General features: G+C 39.7%; 1 protein-coding gene across 9 annotated transcripts in view; it reads left to right on the forward strand.

Moving 5' to 3' along the window:
• ERC2 (ELKS/RAB6-interacting/CAST family member 2) overlaps window positions 1-22,225 on the forward strand; it is a 963,856-nt gene that overhangs the window by 418,276 nt on the left and 523,355 nt on the right. For all 9 annotated transcript variants that reach the window (XR_014016968.1, XR_014016969.1, XR_014016970.1 and 6 more), the window contains 3 exons: window positions 9,257-9,394; window positions 17,242-17,382; window positions 20,494-20,634. Coding sequence is in view for 6 of the 9 variants with exons in the window: in XM_081247675.1 (XP_081103801.1) it covers window positions 9,257-9,394; window positions 17,242-17,382; window positions 20,494-20,634 (420 nt within the window). In the remaining 3 variants the exon portion in view is untranslated. The remainder of the gene's footprint in view (window positions 1-9,256; window positions 9,395-17,241; window positions 17,383-20,493; window positions 20,635-22,225) is intronic.

Genomic DNA, 22,225 nt, shown 5'->3' on the forward strand with positions numbered 1-22,225 from the left:
AAAGATGCAAAAACATTTCAGTGAAGGAAGGATAGCCTTTTTTTTTTTTTAACAAATGTTGCTGGATCAGTTGAACATCCATAGACAATAAAAATGAACATTAACCTAAATCTCACACCTTATGCAAAATTAACTCAAAGTAGATCGTGGACTTAAATGTAAAACATAAAACTATAAATTTGTGAGAAAAACTATAAGATAAAATCTTCAGAATGTAGGGCTAGGTAACAAGTTCATAGAATTGATATTAAAGGCATGAACTATAGAAAGAAAGGGTAATAAATTGGCCTTTCTGTTCTGTGAAAGCAAGTATAAGTGGTGCAGCTACTCTGGAAAACAGTTTGGCAGTTTCTTATACAGCTAAATTACAACTCTCATAAGACTTAGCAGTTGTACTTGGGCAGCATTTATCCCAGTGAAAAGAAAACTTATGTTCATGGAAAAAACTAGTGCATGAATGTTTATAGTTGCCTATTTGTAGTAGCTAAAAACTGGAAAAAATCCAACATCCTTAGATAGGTGAATGGTTAACCAAGCTGATGTATCCATACCATGGAATACTAGTTAGCAATAAAAATGAATAGATTATTGGTAAACATAACAACTTGGCTGAATCTCCAAAGAATCATACTGTGTGAAAAAAAGCCAATGCCAAAAGACCATACTTCCAGGGATAATTTCTATAGTGTATGGTCGCCTTATCTTTGATAAAGGAGGCAAGAATATACAGTGGAGAAAAGACAGCCTCTTCAATTAGTGGTGCTGGGAAAACTGGACAGCTACATGTAAAATAATGAAATTAGGGGCTTCTCTGGTGGAGCGGTGGTTGAGAGTCCGCCTGCCGATGCAGAGGACACGGGTTCGTGCCCCGGTCTGGGAGGATCCCACGTGCCACGGAGTGGCTGGGCCCATGAGCCATGGCTGCTGAGCCTGCGCATCCGGAGCCTGTGCTCCGCAATGGGAGAGGCCGTGGCGGTGAGAGGCCCGCGTACTGCAAAAAAAAAAAAAAAAAAAAAAAAAAAGAATGAAATTAGAACACTCCCTAACACCATACACAAAAATAAACTCCAAATGGGTTAAAGACTTAAATGTAAGGCCAGACACTATAAAACTCTTAGAGGAAAACATAGGCAGAACATTATATGACATAAATCACAGCAAGATCCTTTTTGACCCACCTCCTAGAGAAATGGAAATAAAAACCAAAAAAAATGGGACCTAATGAAACTTAAAAGCTTTTGAACCACAAAGGAAACCATAAACAAGACAACCCTCAGAATGGGAGAAAATATTTGCAAACGAAGCAACTGACAAAGGGTTAATCTCCAAAATATACAAGCAGCCCATGCAGATCAAAAAAACACACAACTCAATCCAAAAATAGGCAGAAGACCTAAATAGACATTTCTCCAAAGAAGATAAACAGATTGCCAACAAACACATGAAAGGATGCTCAGTATCACTAATCATTAGAGAAATGCAAATCAAAACTACAATGAGGTATCACCTCACACCAGTCAGAATGGCCATTATCAAAAAATCTAGAAACAGTAAATGCTGGAGAGGGTGTGGTGAAAAGGGAACCCTCCTACACTGTTGGTGGGAATGTAAATTGATACAACCACTATGGAGAACAGTATGGACGTTCCTTAAAAAACTAAAAATAGAACTACCATATGACCCAGGAATCCCACTACTGGGCATATACCCTGAGAAAACCATAATTCAAAAAGAGTCATGTACCACAATATTCATTGCAGCTCTATTTACAATAGCCAGGACATGGAAGCAACCTAAGTGTCCTTCGACAGATGAATGGATAAAGAAGATGTGGCACATATATACAATGGAATATTACTCAGCCATGAAAAGAAACGAAATTGAGTTATTTGTAGTGAGGTGGATGGACCTAGAGATTGTCATACAGAGTGAAGTAAGTCAGAAAGAGAAAAACAAATACTGTATGCTAGCACATATATATGGAATCTAAAAAACAAAAAAGGTTCTGAAGAACCTAAGGGCAGGACAGGAATAAAGACGCAGGCATAGAGAATGGACTTTAGGACACGGGGAGGGGGAATGGTAAGGTGGGATGAAGTGAGAGAGTGGAATGTACATATATACACTCCCAAATGTAAAATAGATAGCTAGTGGGAAGCAGCCACATAGCACAGGGAGATTAGCTCAGTGCTTTGTGTCCACCTAGAGGGGTGGGACAGGGAGGGTGGGCGGGAGATGCAAGAGGGAGGAGTCATGGGGATATATGTATATGTATAGCTGATTCACTTTGTTACAAAGCAGAAACTAACACACCATTGTAAAGAAGTTATACTCCAATAAAGATGTTAAAAAAAAAATTCATATGGAATCTCAAAGGACCCTGAATAGCCAAAACAGTCTTGAAAATGAAGAATGAAGCTGGAAGAAATCACACTTTCTGATTTCAAAATTTACTGCAAAGTTATTATATGCAAAACAGTGTAGTACTGGCATAAACACAGACCATGAATGGAGAGTCCAGAAGTAAACCCTCACATATATGGTCAAATGATTTTTGACAGGGGTGCCAGGACCATTCAGCGGGGAAAGGAGTCTTTTCAACAAATGGTACTGGGAAAAAACTGGATATCCATATGCAAAAGAATGAAGTTGGACTTTTACCTGATGCCATATACAAAAATTAACTCAAAATGGATCAAAGACCTACATGTAAGACCTAAAACTCTTAGAAGAAAATATGGATCAAAAGCATCAGAACATTGGATTGGCAGTGATGTCTTGATTATAACACCAAAGGAGGCAATGAAAGAAAAAATAAATTGGATTTCATGAAAAAATTTAAAAATTGTGCATCCAAAGACAATATCAGCGGAGTGAAAAGGCAACCCATAGAATGGGAGAAAATACTTGTAAATTATATATCTGATAAGGAAATAGTATGCAGAATATAGAGAGAAATTCTGAAACTCAACAACAGAAATCAAACAACTTGATTTAAAAATTGACAAAGGACTTGGAGAGACATTTTAAAGAAATACCAATGGCCAATAAGCACATTAAAGATGTGGCCATTAAAGATGGCCAATAAGCGCATTAAAAGATCACACACATCATTAGTCACTGGGGAAATACAAATCAAAACTACGATTAGATACTATCTCACACCTGTTAGGATGGCGACTATCAAAAACAAACCAGAAAATAGTAAATGGTGGGCAGGATGTGGGAAAATTAAAACCCTTATATACTGTAGGTGGGAATGTAAAGTGGTACAGCCACTGTGGAAAACAGTATGGTGGTTCCTCAAAAAATTAAAAGTAGAACAACCATATGATCCAGCAACTCTGCTTCTGGGCATATAACCAAAAGAATTGAAAATAGGGTCTCAAAGAGATATTTGTACACTCATGTTCATAGCAGCATTTTTCACAATAGCTAAAATGTGTAATCAACCTATGTATCCATCAGCAGATGAGTGGATAAGCAAAATGTGGTATATACATACAATGGATTGTTATTCAGTATTAAAAAAGGAAGGGAATTCTGATGTATGCTCTGGATGAACCTTGAGGACATTATTCTAAGTGAAATAAGCCAGTTACACAAAAACCACTGTATGATTCTACTTATATCAGGTACTCAGAGTACTCAAAATTGTAGATGCAGAAAGTAGAATGGTGGTTGCTAGAGGCTGGGGGTAGGGGGAATGGAAAGTTATCATTTATTGGGTAGTTTCAGTTTTATAAGATGGAGTTTTAGAGGTGGTTGACGGTGTTGGTTGTACTACATTATGAAGGTATTAAATACTACACTGCTACTGAAGTATACACTTAAAAATGGGTTAGATGGCAAATTCTTTGCTTTATGTGTTTTACCACAATAAAAAAAAAAGAAAAGGTATTTCTGAAGCATTATGAGAGATTTGCAGGCCTGTAAATTCATGCTTCCCAAGCTACCTGCTTCTTTTTTAAAATACCTAATTTGTCATGGACCAATATGCGGTCCTACTGTGTATGATCATTGTGCAGTTCTGGCCACATGTGACTCGTGTTCAGAAACATCTCAATTTTTCTATACACTGCTCACGGTGACAAGTCCATCAATCTTGTTCTTGAATATTGGTGTGATACATAGGCACTCTCGAATTTTGTAGTTATCTTATAGACTGGCCACAAAGAGTTGCACGGACCACATTTGGACAAATGTCTAAGTCAAATCTTAGCTTTATAGGCGTACAGGAACTTGGGAGAGAGAGACAGTTGAGAGAAATTGTTTCAGGATGGTTCAGTTTCCAGGTTCGGGAGCTAACAACCATGCTCTCCCTAGGTGTGTAGATAAGGGTTCTTTTTCTTTCTTTTTTTTTTTTTTTTTGGCTACCCATATTTTGAACTCTCTTCTGATCTTATGAAGGACCTTTCCTGATGGAAGGTGAAAATGTCAACACTTGGTTTCTCAGCCTCCTTTGCAGCTGGGCTGTGTACCTGACCCTGGCTCTGCTCATTAGATGTAGCTGCCCCAGAGTTGCTGGAATGTTGAGAATGTGACGCGCTCTCTGCTGCAGAGACTGTAAGGTCGAGGCCATGGCGCTGCACAGCTACAGGGCTAGTGGTGGTGTTCAGTGGTCCATGGCAGCTGGGTTTGTGCTGTAAATCTCAGTTTCTGGTATTCTGCAGCTGGGGCAACAGTGTCTGCATTAGACCAGTTGCATCAAAACTTTGGGCATTGTTCTGGGTTATTTTCCCTAACCCTGGTTCTCCAGTATTGCTGGTGGTTTGTGAATCCTCCTCCTTTTCTGCTTAAACCAGACTGTGTTGTTTTTGTTGATTCAGCTGAAAGGTTTGACTGATACCCTAGATTTGGATAACAGAAACTACAGAGATATGTGATATGGAGAAAAGAAAAAAAATTTTTTTAAGTAACTAAATTTCAGAACTCTATAAAGAAAACAGCCAAAAAGATACCTTTGGGTAATATTTGAAAGCATAAAGATGCTTCAGCATGTTTTAGGTACTCTGGCTAAATATGGAGCTTCTCCATGCTTTTTCTTCTTTGTAGGATCTAAGAACTGAAGGGACTCAGCTATCACATGCTCTGGTCTCTTCCTTTCATACAAGACACTCGCTTTAGGGTTCCTTCCATTGTTCTTTCATTCATTTAATAAGTGAATATGTGGTATTGCCAACACAGTTGGGTGCTATGGCCAGAAATACAACAGTGAGTATGACAGAATTCTTGTCTTAATGGAACTCACAGCCACATTGTAAAGAGACAAATAAAGAGGTGATTTTAAAAGTGTGTGAAAAGTAGGAGACTTAGCCTGGGCCAGAGTGGGTGTTGTGGACAGAGAAGGCTTCCTGGAGGAGGTGAGGAATATGTTGATATCTAAATATTTGAGTAGGACTAGGGTAAAAAATTGGGATGAGAAGAATCTCCCAAGCAGAAGAAACGAATAGGCAAAGATGGAGAGGCTATGAGAAAGCCTGGTCCTGGGAGATAGCAGGAGTGGTTTGGCAAGGCTGGGGTGAGGCTGGGGATAGTGGAGGACCAGGTGAGCCTTCCTGTGAAGGGCCTCATGTATGATGTCAGGGAGTTTGGGCTTTATCTGGAGGCAATGGGGGAGCAGTTGAAGAGTTCTAAGAAAGGAAGTCATTCAGTCAGATCTGCATTACAGAAAGGATAACTGTGCTGCAGTTTTGGAGACCAGATGGGAGGGGAGCAAATGTGGAGTAAAGGAGGCTGCTGCTGTTCAGTCAGTGACAACTCTCCCACTGAGGGCTGCATTTGTGTGAAAACTCACTAAACAACTCCCTCTGGGCATTGCCCCTTCTCAGGCTTGCCAGGCCTGGAGCTTCAGAAGTCAGTCTGAAGCCATTAGGATTAGGGCAGCCTGGTGCCCTCCAGGGCCTGAGCTCTCCCTGCCCCCTGCCCCCTGGCCCCTCTCCAGTGGTCTGCTCTGAGAGGTGCAGGTACCACTTCAGCAAAACTGGCTCCTTCTGAGTCTGCTCAGCTGTGATGAAAAGGCAGCTTAGTTCAAAGGCAAGGACAACCCTGTGCTCAGGCCCATCTCTTATTTTATCAAGTCACAGTGACCAGTGAGTTGACTATGTTGCTTAGGTGGATTCAGTTTTTTGCAGCATGTGGAATTTCTCACAAAATCCTCACTTTCCATCCCCAATCCTAAACCCTGGTTTTCAATTTGCTTATTTTTCATTGCCTGCTGTTTCAACCTAGTATAACCTCACCCTTTGAAGAAAAGTTTCTACTTTTTTTCTTGTAAATGTTGTTAATAATTTACAAACATTAGAAAGCTGAAAAATAATTTTTTTAAAGATACAGAATTTTACATTTGCCCCAGTCTCCTAAATTTAACATTTTAAGAATTGAGTCCTCCTTGGAGTAACAAAGGAATATTTCCTCTTACAATGAGTCCTTTTAAAAAGCACAAACTTACTGTTCAAAACACATTTAAAGAACCATTCTTATATTTTGTAGTTGGTCTTAAATATCTTTTATTCTGTCTGTTATGTTCAAGGAGAACAAGCTGGCAGATGCAGTAAAGTATAAAGAAGAAAAGTAAAATCATCATTCATACCACTGCCAAATGATACTTCAGTGAGTCCCATATATATATTTTGTTGTTGTTGTTCTATGCTAGAATTTTCTCTTTTTACAAAGAAATATCGTATGATTTTACATTCTACTCTTTTTCCTTCTCATTCTCCAATTTCTACTTAGTTATCAATTGTATGCAAACATGATTTTAAATACTTGCATAATGGTTTAAATTTTTATACACAAATATAAACTAAAAACTACCCATAATTTTACCAACCAGATAATCTTGGTTGGCATTAAAAATGAATAAAACCCACATGGTTAGAAAATCCAAGCAGAGAACTACAGAAATGTTCAAAAAAGAGAAACAGAAGACCTCTTCCACAGTTTTGTACCCTAGACCCTTTCCCCCAAAGTTAAACACTATTAAAATTTCTTGTGAAATTTTTTTCCAGAAAAAAATTTTATATTTATAGCTGTGTATACGTATCTATTTATAGGCTTATTTTTTATTTGCACAAGAGGCTATATTCCCCATCCTGGTCTGTACCTTGTCTTTATTAAGAATCATTCTTGGTGATCTTTGTGTAACATTTTTAAAGTGGTGTATCCCTACCTCTATAAATGTCTCCAGTTCCAGCTCTGTTTTTCAGTCTTTTCTGTGGTATAATTGGCTCTTCTGCTGAGTTCTTAGATGTGAGATAATAGCTATGTCACTCCTGTGTCTCACCAGCCCACATTTCTCCAGCTCTTATCGCCTACCTGAGTATGCCTTGGACCACTGACCCTCAACATCCTTAATCTCCCCAGTAATTGAGGAGGCCCACAGCAGTCTTCTTTAGCCTCTATTTGCAACGCCCGAAGTCCCTTGAAATCAGTGATGCCACTACACCAGGGCTGATGCCCTGAGAGAAAGTCCCCTTTCTTCTGTCCAGGGCACTGTCTCCCAGGGTGAACACGGGGAACTTAATCAGTTTGCTTGGAGCCACCATGGATTTGCACACGTGTGTACACAAATGTGGGTGTGAGTTTACTCAAAATAATAACACACACTCTCTCGAGTCAGTCCTCTCAGCTGCTGGCTTCTTCTATATAATGACTACATTCTGATATATAACCATCCATATTTTTGCTCACTCATATATTTGCTTATTGTGTTGTGTAACCCCATGAACACTTGTCTGGAATGGAGGGAGCCTTTGTTCTGACTGCAGATGATTATACCTTTTGAGTTTCTGTGTTTTGCATGGAGGGTCAGTGAATTCTTACAGTGGTAGCTGAATAGGAATACAATGCATTTTGATGAAGGAGAAGGTTAATTATTTCCCCAAACCAGGATGTCTGTCTCAAGGCAGAAAACATGTCTTATTAAAAAATACATTGGCAAAAAAAAGGAAGGAGAAGAAGGAAGGGGGAGGAGAAAGGGAAAAATAAAAGAAAGAAGGAAGGAGCAAAGGAAGGTGGGAAGAATGGAAGGAGGAAATGTCCATCTCCATTAGGCCACATCTGTTTTAATCATTGGAAACATCAGCCACGTCCTCTGTCCTCAGACTGAGGGTGAGCAGGGTCGTTATCTTTGCATTCAGAGCTATTCTGATGCTGCTACTGCTGCCACCTCCACTGTCAACCCTCCTCCTCATTGTTGCTTCTACTCTTGTCATTATTTGTGTTGCCATTCCAGATTCATGCTACGTGAATCAAGTACTCTCCAAATTTGTTTGAGTCACACATTGTGAAACATGCATTTGGAATGATTTCCTGAGAAAGCCTGGGTGCAGAAGACAAATATTTTGAATGGACTTATCTTAGAGTTGTACTGCTTTTTTTCCTTGTCATTTTAAAACCCTTAATATGAATAAATTGTTTGTACGGTGGGACTTCTTTTTAATCCTTAGATAAGAAATACATGGTTTGAAAGCAGAGAATAAAAACATGAATGATAATGTATGCAATGCCCAAGAGAAGGTCCTTGCTGTTGCTCCTGGGCAGGCGTTATAATCGGCTATTTGGTGTGTTTATTTCAGGCTGCAGATAGTGGATAAAAGTGGCTGGTTGGTTGCCAGCACATGACTTATTTGCCAGATGGAGTGTTTAGTACTTGTTACATTTGATTTATATCACAGGTTCTTCCCATTAACAGTCTACTGGTGATAACCTACTTGGCTTTTCATGTGCTTACTTTGAAACAGCCACTTGACAACATTTGGCATATCACAAAGTTTAATACTGAATAAAGGAGTGAGTGAATGACTACATAGGTTCTGCCATATACTGATATGGTGCTTAGTGCAGAATGAGCACCCAGTACGTGTCTGTTCATTGAATAAAGTAATCCTGAATATGTGTTTCTCTGATTCCCTGCACCAAGATTAGGTTTATGGACTTGAGACTTAAAGGGCTGGTGAAAGAGGTAGAAGTAGATAGAAATAATAGTGCTTACATGTCTGAAGGGCTTGCATTTGCATGGAGGGAGATATTCTGCTCATCTGTATTGCCATTTAAACATGAAGTTGAATTACATCGAAGAAACATGGTCTCGTCAAAATGGCTTTGATTCTGAGTCAAAGTGTAACTTCATAATACTGACAATTTCCATAATCTTGAGTCTTTTTTTTTTTTTTTTTAGATAGGTCCACTTCAGGGACCTTGGCACTGAATATGTAATAAAATGTGCATTAAATATGGTGATCTTTACTTTCAGATTGAAAACTTGCAAGAACAACTTAAGGATAAAGACAAGCAACTGACCAACCTGAAAGACAGAGTGAAGTCCTTGCAGACTGATTCTAGTAATACTGATACTGCACTGGCGACGCTTGAGGAGGCTTTGTCAGAGAAGGTAAGCTTGGACTAAAAATTAGCGGGGGTATCAGGATTTAGAGAAACATGGTTGAGAGGAAACAATCCAAATGCATTTCAGTGTGCTTGTTTTTCTCCATGCACCCACACTAAGCCTAGTCCCAGCTGGGCCTCCCACTCCCATGCTCGCCCTTTGCAGTAGACTTGGCACGCTGAAGCCAAGGGTGTCTTTTTTTTTTTTTTTTTTTTTTTGCCGTACGTGGGCCTCTCACTGTTGCGGTCTCTCCCGTTGCGGAGCGCAGGCTCAGCGGCCATGGCTCACAGGCCCAGCCGCTCCGCGGCATGTGGGATCTTCCTGGACCGGGGCACGAACCCGTGTCCCCTGCATCGGCAGGTGGACTCTCAACCACTGCGCCACCAGGGAAGCCCAAGGGTGTCTTTTTGAAATGCATACCTGGTCACATCACCCTTGGCCCTGATTAAAAACCTTCACTACCTTGTCACTGTTTTTAGGATGATTAAAAACTGAAATCTTTAACCTCACCCCTAGGGTCCGACCCTTCATCTGCTTTGGCTGTTATCTGACTAGCCACTTCTCTGCCTGCCCCACTTCCCTCCTCTCCCCTCCTCTCCCCTGTTCTTCCCTCCCCCCTCTCCCTCCCTCCCTCCCTCCCTCCCACCCATCTTTCCTTCCTTCCATCTTTCCTTCCTCCTTTTCCAGCCTCATCCCCCATCTCTCTTCCCTCATTCTTTGTGCTCTAGGCATACTGGCCTTCTAGATTTTTTTTAAATTTTATTTATTTTATTTATTTTTATTTTTGGCTGTGTTGGGTCTTCGTTGCTGCATGTGGGCTTTCTCTAGTTGCGGTGAGCTGGGGCTACTCTTTGCTGCGGTGCTCAGGCTTCTCATTGCGGTGGCTTTTCTTGTTGCAGAGCATGGGCTCTAGGTGTGCGGGCTTCAGTAGTTGGGGCATGTGGGCTGAGTAGTTGTGGCTTGCAGGCTCTAGAGTGCAGGCTCAGTAGCTGTGGTGCATAGGCTTAGTTACTCCACAGCATGTGGGATCTTCCCGGACCACGGCTCGAACCCATGCCCCTTGCATTGGCAGGCGGATTCTCAACCACTGTGCCACCAGGGAAGCCCCAGCCTTCTAGATTTTTAAGTGCACCATTGTTCCCTCCTGCCTCAGACATTTTGCACATGCTATTACAGAGCCTAGAATGTTCTTTACTCTCTGCAGACTTAATTCCTCTTCTTCAGAGAGCTCAGCTTCCTGAGAAGCTGTATTGCACAGTAGTCAAGAATGTGGACATTGGAGTCAGACTGCTTGGGTTCACATTCTAGGTCTGACACTTACTACTTTGGACAAGTTACTTAACCTCTCGCTTTCTCAGTTTTATCATTTGTAAAAGAGGATAATAATAGTACCTACTTTAGTGGAATATGTTGAGGAGAAGATGCATTAATATATGGAAAGTGTTGAGAATAATAGGCATAATAAGTTATAGCTGTTATTATTATTATCAGTCATTTTCTCAGGGAAGCCTCCTAGGTAAAATCCTCTCTTATGTTCTCATGAGCACTGTGAATTTCCCAGAGCTCTTGTCACAATCTTAATTGTTCATTTATCTGTTTTAATGTGATTAATTGGTCTTCTCTGCTGGACTCCAAGCCTCAGCAACATACCCGTATATATGTGTTATTTGTGTGTGTTAGCTTACCTTCCCCCAGTGCCTAGCACAATACCTGCATGGGGGAGTGCTCAGTGGGTGTTGATTGAGTGAGTTGCCACCATATAACAGGCACTGCTCTGGGGACTTGGGGGTCCAGCAGAGAAGAGAATGGGCGAAAATCCTAGCTCTCGTGGAGGTTAGATTCTAATGGGACTGAGGAGACACAGACAATAATTAAGTAAGTAAAACACATGGGACTTCAGAGGGTAATAATTTCCATAGAAGAAAGCAAGAAGAGGGTACAGGGAGTGCTGGGGTGAAATGGCCAGGTAGAGGGTCTTACTGAGAAGTGGGCATTTGAGGAAAGTGAGGGATAAATCATGAGCACTTCTGGAGGGAGAATGTACTGGAGGGGAGAGCAAGTGCAGAGTGGGAGGGGGAGGGGGAAAGCGTATCCCTTGAAGCCCCTGTGAGAAAGGATGAAAAATTTTGACTTTCACTCCAAAGGGGATAGGAAGCCATTTGGAGGGTTTTGTTCTGACTGACATTTAAAAGGATTACTTTGATTAAAAGAATGAACAAAATCTATTAGGCAAATAGGTCATCCTGATGTTTACCGATTCCTAAAATGATTTCTAGCCCATTTCATTCTAGTTGTTCATTCATTCTCTGGGCACTTCTGTAGGACTCATACTGTGCAGAGTGTGTGTAGTGTGCTCAGTCTTAGCTCTGCCACTAACTGGGTGACCTTGACAAATAACTCTCTCTCCCAGGGCCTCAAATTTCCCATTTGTAGGATGGGAGAATTAGATTAAATAGCCCACTGGTTCCACAAGTCAGTGAATCTTAAAGAAATCTTCTCTGACCTCTACTTCAAAAACACCAGGAGGAGTCTGTTGAAAATATAATTATTAGGCCCCATGTATATCTACTGAATCAGAACCTTGAGTAGTGCCTAGAAGTCTGCACTTTGGCAAGCTCCCTAGGTCATTGTGATATATACTCTAGTCTAAGAACCACTTCTCTATGCTAAAAATATAGAAGGTAAAAATAGGAGCCATAATTCTATGCCTAGATAGTCTTAATGTTCCTATTAAAATTACAAGATAAATAACTTTAACATTAAATTATAAATAAGAGACAAGATTTTATGTGGAAACATAAGAATAAATAAGATGATTTTTCAGGAAAAATATTCTTTTTACAATTTTCAAGAATTTAGTATCAAAACTTTTTTTTTTTTTTTTTTTTTGGCTGTGCACGGGCTTTCTCTAGTTGTGGCGAGCAGGGGCCACTCTTTGTTGCAGTGTGCGGGCTTCTCCCTGCGGTGGCTTCTCTTGTTGCAGAGCACGAGCTCTAGGCATGCGGGCTTCAGTAGTTGTGGCATGCAGGCTCAGTAGTTGTGGCGTGCGGGCTCAGTAGTTGTGGTGTGCGGGCTCGGTAGTTGTGACTTGTGGGCTCTAGAGCACAGGCTCAATAGTTGTGGAGCACGGGCTTAGTTGCTCCACAGCATGTGGGATCTTCTTGGACCAGGGCTCAAACCTGTGTCCCCTGCATTGGTAGGTGGATTCTTATCCACTGTGCCATCAGGGAAGTCCCTCAAAACTTTCTTGTTGTAATTTTGTTTGTAAAATTTGAATAAAGGAATATTATTTCAAAAACTATTAATAATCATGTATCCCATTTGCAGTTTTTGAGTGATATGATGTCAGTCCATTTGTACCCTTGATTTCTTTCTCCAAATATACAGAAATAAACTTATACCATATACTTTTCCATATCATGTATTCTTGGCAGCATTTTATCCTTTTCCCCCCTGCTAAGATTTGATTTATTCTAGTTTAAATCCCAAAGCAATTCTCATACCTGAAACTACTCCCTTTACTTAAGTACTTCCTTTGAGACTGAGGAGATGTTCAGGAAGGAAAGCTGAGGTCTGTGGGAGTCTGGCCCCATCAAACTGTCCCCACTACTTGATAACTGCATCACGTGGGGCAAGCCTCTTCTCCTCTCAGGGCATCTCAGTAACTTATCTTCAAAATGTGCATTTAAACTAGCTGACCGCTAAATTCCATTATCTTTTGGAATTACCTTGACAATAATTATTCAGTTTGCTGATCCACAATCTCAGGCATGTGAAATCTGTACTGGACCATGGATGGGCAGTTGAGAACTTGAATGCCATGAAGGGCCATGCAGGGAGCAAAAATGAGGGAAGTGGGTTTGGTGTTAAGCAGTAGGGACTGCTGGTGATGGAGCAGTCTTTGACTTACCTCAAAATATTCGAGTTCAGATTTTATAATATGATGCTCAAGCCAAACAAAATAGCTCTTTGGAGCAGCTGTGGCCCATGAGCTCTTAGTTTCCAAACCCTGTTTGCGTTTGATTTTTAGCCTTTCACCTGATGAAGAATAAAACCAAACACAGAGAGAATTTTCAAAAGGTGCCAAAAATCAGAGCATTAGTGTATTTGAAAAACACAGACAAAAACATTGGATAGGAACTGGCAAAGTTCTCTATCATGGGACAAAAAATAGTAGATTTATTTTAAGTATTTATTCCAGTGGGTATCAGACTTCTATATGTATCTAAAAATAATCTTATCGTCTAGAGAGTGTCTTAAAATACAGTTTCCTGGATCCCATTTCCTAGTGATTCTGATTCAGTGCTCTGCTGTGGGCTCTGCTGTGGGGAATCTTTGATTTTTAACAAGCATGCCCAGTGATTCTGATGCAACTATTTGGAAGACCACACTTTGAGGAACAGTAAATCCATGCTCTTTCATTTTAAACATGGGAAGTGGACTCAGTGAGGTAAAATGACATGCCCAGAAATGAAAATCTGGGACATGTGCAGCACTGTTCCTCATCTCTGGGCCCTGGGCGGACATCGTTAATCAACCATGGCACCAGTTAACTTCTCAACCCAGCACTCTGGGAAGCCACTTCTGCTCTCTCTAAGTTAGCCCTTAACTGGGACTTTATTGCCTCCTCAAGGCCACTCAGCTCATGGGTGATGGAATGGGACTAAAATTTAAACGTTTAGTTCTTTATGTGTTTGACAATCCAATCTCTTTTAATAGCCTTCCCCTCACAAGTTCCATTTTTATCCACATGTAAGTGGACAGATCCTCTGCAACAAGACATGGGGCAAAAAAGAAATGATTAATTAAAAATAGTGAACTTATAAGAGCATTTAATTATTTGCTGTCCTTTGGCTGATGAATAGAACCCATTAGGCACTATTCTCAATTTCACTTGGATTATTACATCCCAGGGAGTGTGTTATTCCTTTTAATTTCTGGGAACTTATTCAAATATCCAGAGTGTGTAAAAATAAATAAATAAATAATGCTGCTTGGTGAGTTAAGATTGAGTATGACTTAGCTCTAGGAATGACACACAGAAGCTCAAGGAACCCGCAGTATTTATAAAGCTGGTCTCGCCAAGCCTTGCTGTGGCCACGTAGCAGATAAGCAGTTGAGAAAGCCAGATAGCAGAGCTGGAGGCCACTGCAATGCAGTTCCCACCCAGTGATAAAGCACAAATAGATTAGACCTGTGCAGAGCCAGATGGGTGCACAAGGAACACTTGCCAATGCAAATAAGACTAAAACAAGAACACATTGTTGGAATTTCTGCAAGTTGGTTGTTAATCAAGTAGATCATGCCATATTAGGACCTTTTAACACATGTTTTTGACATCTGGCCCTGCGCGGCTGACAGTTAAATTAGTTTTGTGATTGACGGAGAAATATTTTATAGTATTGAATCATCAATAACACTTAAAAACATTATACTGCTTGCTGATTTTCTTTGTCATCGATGCCCAGTCAATAGTACAAGTGCTTAGAACAAATCAACCTAATTTCCAAGTGACTCTGACACCTTCTGGATGTTAAACATGCATACTTAATTTCCCTTCCTTTGAAGACAGGATGATCCCTAATTTGAATTTTGTTCCTTCCATCAGCCTTTTTAATTGCCTGTTGTATGCCAGACAGTTTGCCCAGCACTGGGTTAAGAGATTCATAAGATTTGACTGTTGCCTTTTGGAAAGCTAGGCTGAGAGAGTGGACATGCAATAAAACCAAGCAAAGGGTGCCTAGTGAGAATAAATGCATGTTTATGCTCTGGCCAGAGTGATTCCTGGGAAGGTTTCTAAATAGTGATGTGGCATGATCAGTTTGGGGCTTTAAAAATATCACTCCAACAGCCACGGGGTGGAAGTGATGGGATGGAGATGCCCGGCTCATGGGGTGACCAGTTGTGAGGCTTTTGTAATAAGTGCAGGCAAAACGCAGTGTGGGCTCAGTTGCTGAAATTGTTAAAAGTCCTTGAGAGGCTTACCGTGCACTGAGGCCATTTCCTTCTTCTGTCAATCACATAATCATCTCCTCTACAATGGCACAGACAGAGTAACATAGGACAGTAAGTGAAATCAAGAAGAAACAAATATAGGGAATGTAATAGACTCATTTGTTCTATTTCTACCCCCACTGTTATAGTAATAATAGACTTCATTTTAAAGTGTTTTTGAGTAATTACAAAACAACAATGGTACTTTTGTCACCCTTGAAAGCATTAGACATAAATTATCGTCATTGGGGTAGAACAGTTGCTCCCCTGGGAGAACTTAAATCACAGGCTAAGTGTTCAAACTAACTTCCCTCTACATTACACACCGTTTTACAGTTGTCTTATATATCAGGCATCGTCTTGTACTATATACTTGTAAGAATATAAAAGACAATATTCTTAAGAATCATTGCACCAACATTTTTTAACATGACCATCCAAAAGGAAATTCAAATATGTGTTAGGTAATTTGAAACAAGTTTCAGAAATCTAACTTAAATTTTACCCAAGCAGAATTTTCCTTAAAAAAAGAAGGTTCTGAGACTTCCCTGGAGGCGCAGTGGTTAAGAATCCGCCTGCCAGTGTAGGGGACGTGGGTTCGAGCCCCTCGGGGAAGATTCCACATGCTGCGGAGCAACTAAGCCTGTGCGCCATAACTACTGAAGCCCCTGTGCCTAGAGCCTGTGCTCCACAACAAGAGAAGCCACCGCAATGAGAAGCCTGAGCATCACAACGAGGAGGGGCCCCTGCTTGTCACAATTGGAGAGGGCCCGCGTGCAGCGACGAGGACCCAACGCAACCAAAAATAAATAAATTAAAAAAAAATCCTTAGAAAAAAAAAAAAGGTTCTTATTTTGATATCAGTAAGATTTCACACTTTTGGAAAACATGTCTACCAGAGTAATGTTTTTATTTCAATATAAAAGTCAAGGGCAGATAGACCCTCAGATCTCCTTGAATGGCTCCAGGTGTATGTTTGTGGCAGTGTGTTCTTTTGGGCGTGGCTAAGACTCAAGACAGCCCTGGATGCCAGGGTGGGCCTTCTGTTTATGAGCTGGATCACCTTGGACGAGTCAGTCAGCCTCTCTGAGCCTGGGTTTCCTCTACACTACTCTGTTACCAGTAGTACTGGTTCAGATCTCACAGATGTGATGAGGACTGGTATATCACAGTGCCTAGCATGTAGCAGCCTCTCAATAAAAGAAGCTGCTGTTTGAACTTTCCTCAAATTCTAGCAATGTTTTTGAGTCTCTACTGATTGCCAAGAAACCATTGAAAAAATATGGAAGTAAATAAACACCTCCAGACACATTGGAAAATCACTTATATAAGGAGTTTATTCTTTCTTTTGTCTCAAGTTTTCACTGTGAGTCCAGCTCTAAGTCCCGGAGGGGTCTAGGTCCTGCCCAACTTTGATCCCCTTTCTAGCGAGAAGAGTCTTCAGAAATCAAGGAAAGTTCTTTGACATCAAATGGGAAAACCAAGCAAAGAGGGTTGATCCAAGAGGTTAGTTCTGCCTCTTCCCCTTACCCATACAAGACTTTAGGTCTTGGTGCCTGAACCTCCCTCTTCTGGAATTGTTCTTGGAATTTTCCCGGTACCACCATGAACTTGAACATTGAGATCCCTTGCAACCCTATGATATTAACTTTGATTAACAAGCTGAAAGCTTTATTGACTGTCTTTCCCAAATACTGTTATGCACAGCTTCTCTTCACAAACCCAGTTTTGAATATCTTGTGTTTGTTGATTCCTCTAGAACATTTCTTATGTGTATTTCTTCTTATTTCCTTTTGTAGCATGCCTTGGCATGCACACTGATCGGTTCTCAACTCTTTTTTTGGGCAATTGCCTCACAGGAAAGAATAATTGAGCGTTTGAAAGAACAGCGGGAGAGAGATGATCGGGAAAGACTTGAAGAGATAGAATCATTCCGAAAAGAGAATAAAGACCTGAAAGAGAAGGTCAACGCTTTACAAGCTGAACTGACTGAAAAAGAGGTGAGTCTGGAAAAACAACCACACTGATAGTACTCATAAACCCATATCCACGTAGCCTTGAGAGACTAGAGACTTAGTTTGAGGGACTGTGTGAAGGCTTGGGGGACCTAGTTACCTTTGCTTTGTAAAGCTATCTGAATTCGAAGAACAATATTTACTGTAATTCCCTACATCTGGTGATGCTCTGTGCATATCTTCTGTACTCTACTGACCACATACCATTTAGCTCCTTGAAAGTTTTCTTGATGTCTTACCATATTCATACGGCTTGGAGGATTCTGTATTTTTTTCAATGTCTCATGATCCCTTGTTTGAGATAACAATAACAACAACAGCATTGATAATAATAACAATAGCTCCACTTTACTGAGGGCCTGTTATGTACTAATCCTTGTGTTGGGTGCTGTACATTCATCTGTGCTTCTGAAGTGGATCACTCAATACCCCCAGGTTAGGAGATATGGTACCATGCTGGACACATAGGTATAGGTTGTGGCTGCTCTTCTGGGACATCATTTTTACATTATGGTAAATAATTTGAAAGAGTATTTTAATGCTAGTGCAAACATGGATACAGAAAACAAATCTCACCTGCATTTTTTAATGTAAACAATATGCTTTAAAGAAATTTTTTGTTTGGTGGTTATGGAGAGTATCCCTATTCTGAGGGATGGCTATAACCTCTTTAGTTTACTTAGGGATACTTTGGTGGAGAAGTTTGAGAAGCAGCAATGCCCATTCTTTTATTCAGTCTCCAAAGCTCTGAGATATGTGCCATTGTCCACACTTGGTCCCCTCACAATTATTTTTGTCTGTGGAAAATGTCTATCTCCTTTATGACATGTCAGTCCTTTTGCTCTGTTGGGTTGTATCACAGCGTAGTTGTATATGTCCCAGCTCCAAAGTATCACCTCAGCCCTTGGGTTTTGATAATTCTATACAAATTAAAGTACTATCTAAATTAGGAGTCCAAGAAGGGAACAATTGCTGAGTAATAGGAATTTTGAGGCAACTCAGAAGCAAAATTTGTATTCTCTAAAACTTAAGCTCACTAGTTTTTAGAGAAGAGATTATTTCTTTGATATGAAAATAAAGAATGTAAATCCTGGGGGATCTGTAATTACTGTAGTTAGTATGTAACAGAAGGCACAGAAGCTTCTATCTCGTTTGCAGCATTCTTCACAGATCGCAAGTGTTATTCATGGGTTTGCATCTTAAAAAAAAATATATATATATATATATAGATATGCTTCTAATTGAAAAGAGATCTTGATGACATGGTGGAGCATAAGTTTTAAATGAAAATAATTTTGTAAGCAATGCTTACGTTGTATGAACTTCAGATAGGCATTTCTGCAAACATTTATTGTTTCTGTGTAGTAATGTGCCTGCCACTGGGCTAGGTGTGTCAGTCAAGGTTCCACCAGAAAAACAGAACTGTACCAAGGAATTTAACCATATTAAGAAATTTATTACAAGGAATTGGCTTACATAGTTATGGAGGCTGGCTAAGCAAGTCCAAAATTCACAGGGAAGGCCATCAGGAAGGGTGGGCTGGAAACTCTCAGGCAGGAGCTGATGCTGCAGTCCACAGGAGGAATCTCTTCTTCCTGAGGGAAACCTTAGTCTGCTCCTAAGACCTTTCAACTGATAGGATCAGGCCCACCCAGATTATGAAGAATAATATCCTTTACTTGAAGTCAACTGATTGCAGATGTTAGTCACATCTACAAAATACCTCCACAGCAACACTTAGGTTAGTGTTTGGTTGAATAACTGGAGACTGTGGCCTAGCCAAGTTGGCACATAAAGCTATCACCCCTGGCAATTTTAAATTTATAAAGGAAAACAATGTATAATTGTTGTTAGCATGGAGCTTATAATTTAGTTGGGGTGGTAATAATCTTCACCATGACAGAGTGCCTGGATTATAAGGTTCTTTATTATTTCTGTGGTAGTTACATGATAAAGACCATTGAAATTGGAGTCGGAGACCTGGGTTCAGACCTATATCTCCCGTTAATAGCTTGAGAGCCTTGGAGAAGACAGGGCCTCATGTGAGCCTCAGTTTCCTTACCTGAAAAATGAGAATGGCTAACCTGTCCCTCAGAGGGTTGTTAGGACCTGGGTAGTTTGCTGGGTGATTGTGGTGGTATCTTCATCAATAAGGTTGTTCCAGTGCCCATGAAGCAGTAAAGTATTAGACCACATCATTTACTGAGAAACTGCTGTGTGCTTAGTGTTTTCCTAGGCACTGCAAAGGGATATAAAGGAAACGTACCCTGTCTGATTTTGGGTGGAACCTGAACAATTTGGTCACATAGTTAGACGTTGCTAACGATTTTGTGTTTGCTGGTGGACATTGCTCTCCTAGCTAGCAACGTTGTGTTCTGTGGTATATGCTAGTATTTATTTCTTTGCCTTTTGGGATTCGTACTATACAGGGAAGCTCTTGGTTTCTGGGTGTGATTAATGAATGGACCAACTTGGGTAACCCCATGTTGGAGTTGGGGAGATTTATTATATTGCTGAATCTGAATTTACAAAGCACTAGGCCATAAAGTCTACTCTGAATTTTTAAGTAATTTTATCTTTGATTCTGTAGAAGATGTTTGAGAAACCATTGGCCATTTTTCATTAAAGAAATGGAATTTGATAAAAACAATAGGATTCTTCTTTCATACTTGATTTGCCCTTTTGGGGGAGAAAAGAATTAAAGTTGGTATTTTCTTTCATATTTTTCTTAGAGTCTGTGTCACCTGACAGCAATAAACATAAATGGAAGGTTCAGGGTGTCTGTTTTGCCATGACATGTAAAGACCACCTTGGGACTTAGTTCATTAGCATAGCTTTGAGACATGAAACATGCATTTACTGACCGCACCATTTGGTCACATTTGATTTTACTGCAATTAGATCCTGCTTGGTTCTGTAAACTGGCCAACTTTAATTTCCTGGTCAGGGCCGACTATTGTTACCTTAGTAAGACTATATTTACCCTCTCTGTCTAATGCACACTTTATTACTATGTATAGAATCAGTGTATTCAAATTGAAGACATTACTAGTAGAAATTATAGTGTTCTACTTACTAGTGTTCTTTTCCTTTCAGTCTAGTTTAATTGACCTCAAGGAACATGCATCTTCATTAGCCTCAGCGGGGCTGAAAAGGGACTCCAAATTAAAATCTCTAGAAATAGCCATTGAACAAAAGAAAGAAGAATGTAACAAATTGGAAGCACAGTTAAAAAAGGTAAGTGAAGTCTAAGAAAAAACATGCTCATTTTCTGAATTTATAAAATAGGAAAGGAAGAGACATTTTTCAAAAGATAAAAACCCCTTATCTTTTGTCATCTGGTGATAAAAGGATTAGTTAAGCAATCTTTATTCCTAAGAAGTCTGCATCAAGTCTGTCTGTGAACCTGAAAAGTTATCTTAGGTTTCCTGTCTGGGGAAACACAAAACAAAACAAAACAAAACAAAACAAAACCTTGACAAACAGATGAAAATTGTAGTAGAAGTGAAAAATATTATAAAAACCAAAAACCAGCCATTACTCTCTGGGCAAATCTCAACTATCAAAAAAAGATAAATGGAAGTGTTTGCATAAACCAAAGAATCCAGGGGTCCCATTATACATTGATAAATTTTTACTACTTTCAGAAGTAGGTCAGTTTTTTTAATTGGAACTTTGGAAAACTTTACCCGACAATGTTAAATTTCCAGAAGTTCACCAAAATAGTCAAGTCCTTGGAAGATGTATGGATTGACTATTTATACTTGACCAGAAATGGCCTGAATGTCTAAGCAAGTTTGTATGTAGAAGCCTTCAGAAAAGAAAGCAGGATCTTTGTGTTGCAGCATTAACATGTTTTCTCTGAACTGGACATTTTTGTGGAGTACATTTCCAGTCATGCATTGTTCCTTTGACTTTTTCCTTGTGTTGTTTGGTACGTCTGCATTCATTGTTCACGTAAAACTCATAACATTATGAGTTTAAGCATTTTGTTTCCCTTTGACAACTTATAAACTTATTCAGAAGAGATGATAAGAATCTAAACAATCAAACGAAGCATATAATAAAATTTGACTGTATAATTCATAGCATATTGGAATGGGGATTTATTTGCTAGAGTTATGAAAATATATGATATGGATGATAGGGATGTGAAAGCATCGTATCTGTGGAGAAATTCTGGATATTTTAAAATTTAATATACTATTTTGTACGTATGATGCAATATATAACTGAAATGTGATTATACTGTGTTCACTTTACCACAGAATTTTAGGGAATTGTTATGAGATTTCACACTAATAAAGTCTCCTTACCAATACAGAAAGAGATAAATATACAGGTCAAATCTCTTTACCAAAAAACAGCCAGAAAATCTCTATATTACAAAGTCTATTTCCTAATCCACTCAACATCTCACTTTTTTCAAGCAACATCTAGTTAAGCAGAAATCTTGAGCAATAAATAGAAGAATTTAAACTGCCTATTTATGTGGAGATTGACTTGGCTATTTATGCATTGGGTGTATGATACATATTCTTGATACATATATGAATGTTTTCTGCAATATGTTATACATGTATATGCATTTCAAGAAATGAACCTAAGAAAGGTACTTTTTATTTAATGAACAGTTTTGTGATCATAAGGCAGACTCTCAGATAACTCTGTGAGAGAACTTCTTTGGCTTCCTGTGGTGGTCTTTGAGTTATCTTACCTCACTTGCAATGTGCTGAGTCCTGAAGGAGAGCCCCAAATAGACCTGGGCATGAAAGATGCCCTTCATCAACTCTGAGGAGCCATTATGGAGTTGAGGGCATCCCATATG

This window comes from Mesoplodon bidens (assembly GCF_964165515.1).
Source record: "Mesoplodon bidens genome assembly, chromosome: 10".
Taxonomy (NCBI): domain Eukaryota; kingdom Metazoa; phylum Chordata; class Mammalia; order Artiodactyla; family Ziphiidae; genus Mesoplodon; species Mesoplodon bidens.